The sequence below is a fragment of the Salvelinus namaycush genome, chromosome 23, assembly GCF_016432855.1.
Source record: "Salvelinus namaycush isolate Seneca chromosome 23, SaNama_1.0, whole genome shotgun sequence".
In the NCBI taxonomy this organism is placed as follows: Eukaryota; Metazoa; Chordata; class Actinopteri; order Salmoniformes; family Salmonidae; genus Salvelinus; species Salvelinus namaycush.
In genome coordinates, this window is record NC_052329.1 from 19,499,381 (window position 1) to 19,505,702 (window position 6,322).

A 6,322-nucleotide genomic window follows, 5' to 3' on the forward strand; every position below is an offset into this window, starting at 1 on the left:
TAAGAGCAGCCTGTGTGGACGCATGTCAATCTCAGAATTCAAAGAGGTGTGTGTTGATTAATTGATTGTGTCCCGTTCTAAGAGCAGTGTGTGTCTCACAAACAGGAATCACTCCATCTCCAAGAGCATGGACTCCACCTCTCCCTTGTCCCAGGGTCCCAGGTACAAAGTCCCTCCCCTGACAAGACAACAGGAATGACGCTTTGCTGCTCTCCCTAACATACCGTCCCACCTCCCTTCCCTCTGTCAGGTCAACAGGGGCACAGCTTCAGAGCGTGGTGCTGGGCCATTGTTCTGTTGACAGCACCACCTAGTGGACTGCAGAACGCTGTGACTTCTGTGACAGCTTTTATCATCCCTGCTCAAAAAGCTGCAGGATTCCATTCTGATATGTGAATTGATATTTTTTTTATTTGTATTTATTTATTTGTACCCTAGAAAACAAGTGATAGACCACAATACAGATTTGTTTAAAAATTATTTTTTTAAACGGTGTGGAGGTGTGGTTGGAAGCCCAAGGACTGATATGAAAACAACACCACAAAAAAACAATATCCAATACATGAGTACAAGATAATTAGAGGAGCCAGGTAATTAGAGGAGGTAGCTAGTCTTGAGTAATTTGTGTAGGTAGGAGGCATGTGTACTGGCCCAGACAATATTACAGTAAATGAGATATGGGTAAATTTAAACTATAGTATAGATTTAGGAAGCAAGCCTGATTACCCAAACCACTATTCTTTCTGATGATACCAACAGATTTCATCACTTTGCTGCAAAAAAAATGTAATATGGTCTTTCCGGGATAACTTTTCATCAATTAGAACTCCAAGGAATCTAGTGGATGTGTTTTCATTCCCACCAATTGAGATTCTGGCTCTTTATTGTTATTATTTTATTTTTTTTACAATATTTCTTATTCATACTAGTGAATACATTAAAGTTATTTTTTACATTTTAAAGATAATTTGTTTATCTGGAACCATTCAGAAAATTTGACCATGCTAAAGTTGGCTTCATTAATTAGTGAATCAAAATTCTTCTGTGATGATAAAAATCAAATTGGTATCATCAGCAAAGAGAATGGGAAGTACGGTAGAAGACACAGCAGCACGGTCATTGATATAGATTAGGAATAACAAAGGTCCAATTATCGATATCTTTACCCTGGTAGATGCACAGCCATTTGAATAAACCCATTGTTCTCTACCAACACACACCTATAAACACACACCTATAAACATAACTATATAACCAATTATACACTACCATTAAAAAGTTTGGGGTCACTTAGAAATGTCCTTGTTTTTTAAAGAAAAGCACTTTTTTTTTGTCCATTAAAATAACATCAAATTGATCAGTAAATTCAGTGAAGACATTGTTAATATTGTAAATGACTATTGTAGCTGGAAACAGCTTTAAAGAAAATGTTTTTTATGGAATATCTACATAGGCGTACAGAGGCCCATTTATCAGCAACCATCACCCCTGTGTCCCAATGGCATGTTGTGTTAGCTAATCAAAGTTTATCATTTTAAAAGGCTAATTGATCATTAGAAACCCCTTTTGCAATTATGTTAGCACAGCTGAAAACTGACCTTCTTTAGACTAGTTGAGTATCTGGAGCTTCAGCATTTGTGGGTTCGATTACAGGCTCGAAATGGCTAGAAACAAAGAACTTTCTAATAAAACTCGTCAGTCTATTCTTGTTCTGAGAAATGAAGGCTATTCCATGCAAGAAATTGCCAAGAAACTGAAGATCTCGTACAACGCTGTGTACAACTCCCTTCACAGAACAGCGCAAACTGGCTCTAACCAGAATAGAAAGAGTAGTGGGAGGCCCCGGTGCACAACTGAGCAAGAGGATAAGTACATTGGTGTCTAGTTTGAGAAACAGATGCCTCACAAGTCCTCAACTGGCAGCTTCATTAAGTAGTACCCGCAAAACACCAGTCTCAGTGTCAACAGTGAAGAGGCAACTCCGGGATGCTGGCCTTCTAGAGGTCCTCTGTCCAGTGTCTGTTATTTTGCCCATCTTAATCTTATCTTTTTATTGGCCAATCTGAGATCTGGCTTTTTCTTTGCAACTCTGCCTAGAAGACCAGCATCCCGGAGTCGCCTCTACACTGTTGACATCAATTTGATGGTATTTTAATGGACAAAAAATTTGCTTTTTTTTCGAAAACAAGGACATTTCTAAGTGACCCCAAACTTTTTTAAGTATTCAGACCCTTTACCCAGTACTTTGTTGAAGCATCTTTGGCAGCGATTACAGCCTCAAGTCTTCTTGGGTATGACACTACAAGCTTGGCACACCTGTATTTGGGGAGTTTCTCCTGTTCTTCTCTGCAGATCCTCTCAAGCTCTATGAGGTTGGATTGGGAACGTTGCTGCACAGCTATTTTCAGCTCTTTCCAGAGATGTTCAATCGAGTTCAAGTCTGGGCTCAGGCTGGGCCACTCAAGGACATTCAGGACTTGTCTTGACTGTGTGCTTTGGGTCATTGTCCTGTTGGCAGGTGCACCTTCGCACCCATCTGAGGTCCTGAGCACTCTGGAGAAGGTTTTCATCAAGGATCTCTCTGTACTTTGCTCTGTTCATCTTTTCTTCTCCTGACTAGTCTACCAGTCCCTGCTGCTGAAAATCATCCCCACAGCATGATGCTGTCACCACCATGCTTCACTGTAGGGATTGTGCCAGGTTTCCTCCAGATGTGACGCTTGGCATTCAGACCAAAGAATTCTATTTTGGTTTCATCAGACCAGAGAATCTTGTTTCTCATGGTCTGAGAGTCCTTTAGGTGCCTTTTGGCAACTCCATGCAGGCTGTCATGTGCCTTTTTACTGAGGAGTGGCTTCCATCTGGCCACTCTACTGTAAAGGTGGAGTGCTGCAGAGATGGTTTTTCTTCTGGAAGGTTCACAGAGGAACTCTGGAGCTCTGTCAGTGGCCATCGGATTCTTGGGCACATCTCTGACCAAGGCCCTTCTCCCCTGTTTGTTCAGTTTGGCCGGGCGTCCAGCTCTGGGAAGAGTCATGGTGGTTCCAAACTTATTCCACTTAAGAATGATGGAGGCCACTGTGTTCTTGGAGACCTTCAATGCTGCAGAAATGTTTTGGTACCCTTCCCCAGATCTGTGCCTCAACACAATCCTGAATCTGAGCTCTACAGACAATTCCTTCTACCTCATGGCTTTGTTTTTGCTCTGACATGCACTGTCAACTGTGGGACCTTATATAGACAGGTGTGTGCCTTTCCAAATCATGTCCAATCAATTGAATTTACCACAGGTTTACTCCAAGTTGTAGAAACATCTCAAGGGATGATCAATGGAAACAGGATGCACCTGAGCTCAATTTTTAGTCTCATAGTAAAGGGTCTGAATACTCATGTAAATTAAGATATTTCTGTTCTAAAACCCTGTTTTCACTTTGTCATTATGGGGTATTGTGTGTAGATTGCTGAGGACTTTTATATAATCAATTTTAGAATAAAGTTGTAACGTAACAAAATGTGGAAAAAGTCAAGGGGTCTGAATACTTTCCGAATATACTGTAGAAGCCTTTTTCTTATTCAATAGTTGAGGGATGATTTTCCAAGTTTACTTTATATTATTTAAGGATTCTTGGAATTTGTTATCCCTTGATGTAGTATAGAATGGAATATTGTGTGTTTGGCCTGTCATTTCTGGACATTTGGTGGTGTGGTCAACAGTCAAATGTCATTGAAACTTTGAAAGCCATTCTTGGGTTGTCTGTGTTTTTCACAGAATGTGGTTTTGTATGTGTGGTGCTTCCTGAGGCCTCTTTGGTGGTGCTATGGTGATGGGTTGGATTGACAGCGTAGGTTGTCACAGTGATGAGACTATGATTGATCTTAATCAGTCCCTCCCTTTCTCTCTCTGCCTCCCCTACCCACTCGCTTTCTTTCCCCCCCATTGCCACCTCATCCAGGGTGAAGCATGCAGGTGCTAATAATGATGCTGGAGGTGGTGAAGAGACCGATATTGAGAGGATTAAACAGGTAAATATTATTTTCTGCTGCACCTCTAATGCCAAGACTAGTAAAGACATAATCATATACAATACTAATACTGTAAATGATAGAATGTTTTGATTGCTTCCTGCAGGAGATTCTTGACGAGATGCGGAAGGAGTTACAAAAAGTCAAGGAGGAGATAATCGGAGGTGAAACTGCAGATATTTGTTTTGGGCCACAACCATGTTTCACACAGACTGATCCAATGACGTTGGTATAAAAGTCCAAATTAAGTGAGGGGGAAAATAGCAAAGGCACTACTTATTTTGTCAATGTTGTATTGATTGTTTCTTGTCTCCTCTTCCACAGCCTTTATTGAGGAGCTACAGAAGAGGGGCTCCACATAGTTCTGCTAGCGTGGCGGGAGGAACGGAGGGATAGAATGGATAGAGGAGGTTATGGCCCTGTGTGGACCTCTCCCCTATCACCCCCTCCAGTGTACCCCAGGGATATTTCTTTCTCTTCCTCACACATTCACACACCTACATAATTGCACATAATTGTACCTTAACCCAGGGAACCGATTTAACAACCACATCCAAACAAAGGACTAGATCACCTGCTGCGATGATACCAGCTCTCCTCGCTCATCCCTTCTTGTATCCAACTTTTCCTTCATTTCATGACAACCACTGCAGAGCACATAATCACAGCTGTTGTTGCTCTTACTCCTTGTCATGTACAGTTGTATCTCTCCCCCCATGTATCTGTCCCATAGAAATCCTGCTCCTATTCACTCCCTTCGTCAGACAGACCATTGTATTTACTGGGGTATTCAGTAATCAGGGAAGATCATATAATTCATTCTTGTTACTGTAATGGCTGAGTGGATGGTTGGCTTTTGTAAGAATCCTCTTTAACCTGGCACAACATCAACCTCATACTGCCTTCAAATAAAAACTTTTAGATAACCCTTGAAAGCTAGGCCAATATTTTGTTGTCTTGGCCCATCTTGAGAATGTGGGAAGACCCTACCAGATTGTTCATGGACCCTGTGGTTGAGGGCTTTTATCCACAGCACACACTGCTCCCTGCAGGCCTGGTGCACAACAGCAAGAGCTTATACTGCCTTGAAGCAAAGTCTACCGCTCCCAAGTGGACTGTTCTGTCAATGGCCAAAATAGAGAGACTACACAAACTTCAATTCTACAGACTTGGAGGAGAAGTCAGAGGAGACATGCAAAGGGAATGTGATGGACGACTGCCCGGAGTGCTGTGAGAGAGGAGAGTGCTGTGGTTCTGTGCTATGGAGGGAATCCTTGTTCTTTCTGCAATGTACTTGGCCTAGAGAAGGAGTGGCACACAAAATACACACTATGTGCCACTCACACTCATCTTTACCTTCTGCTCAAAACAAGACACTAATCAGTGGTCCTAAACTGTACTGTTTTCAATTTTAGGTGTGTTTTCTAACTACATTGAAATATATATATTTTTTAATGGCCATAAGTAAGACAATTGGACATGACCAACTGCCTTGGAGAATAGATATAGATATATTTGTTTTGAGGGAAAACATTAGCAAAACTGTAATATTAGCAAAGCTGTTTCTATTTTAATTGAGGTGAATGGGAATTGTTTTGATTGTTTTCTTTTTAAGATATATTATTTTGGGTTACTGTTTTTTCTACTAGAGTTTAAGCTTTTTACACTGAAATATAAATAAAACATTGTAGAGACACTGGATTGGAGATGCATTTATAGTCAAATACAGCCGCTTCTTGTAACGCATCGGAGTCTTGGATTTGACCTTTTGTTGGTCTTTCCATTGAAGTGCATTTCCATCCTTTTCAAGCCTTTAATATTTTCAGGATATTCTGGCTGCCAAGGCATTGAATTGAATTACGATGTTGTGCATGTATTCAATACAGCTCAAATGCATGTATGAACATTTTAAATAGAAAATAATTAAATGTATTTAGATATTTTCAATATGACTCACAGCATAGGGGTGGGGGATATAGGAATGTTTCTCTGGTTTTGTTCCTTCCAGAGTGAGGGATCCAATGTTTTTCTCTATTAAAGTGTGATGCTTGGAACATCCCAACTAAAACGGTTGTGTACGGGTTATGGTCAGGGTTAGATCTATGGTTAGAGTAGGATCCCACTTATGATCAACTGGTCCAATGATTCAGACAGGGCATACATGAGACCTTATGCATGCATGCTACAGGACAGTAGCATGCATGATAGAACAGCACCTATGAGTTTAGAATTCATTTCATGACTTAAAACGAGTCATTCTATAGCTGAGACCTTGTGACAAACACGATATTTAAACATA

The 6,322-nt window shown here is 40.8% G+C and overlaps 1 protein-coding gene across 3 annotated transcripts in view; it reads left to right on the forward strand.

Annotated features, from left to right (window-relative positions):
* Window positions 1-6,085, forward strand: part of LOC120018141 (vasodilator-stimulated phosphoprotein-like) — a 37,163-nt gene extending 31,078 nt beyond the window's left edge. For all 3 annotated transcript variants that reach the window (XM_038961157.1, XM_038961158.1, XM_038961155.1), the window contains 4 exons: window positions 106-162; window positions 3,954-4,023; window positions 4,130-4,187; window positions 4,348-6,085. In XM_038961157.1, the coding sequence (XP_038817085.1) occupies window positions 106-162; window positions 3,954-4,023; window positions 4,130-4,187; window positions 4,348-4,385 (223 nt within the window). In that variant the 3' untranslated portion in view covers window positions 4,386-6,085. The remainder of the gene's footprint in view (window positions 1-105; window positions 163-3,953; window positions 4,024-4,129; window positions 4,188-4,347) is intronic.
* The last annotated feature ends 237 nt before the right edge of the window (window positions 6,086-6,322 follow it).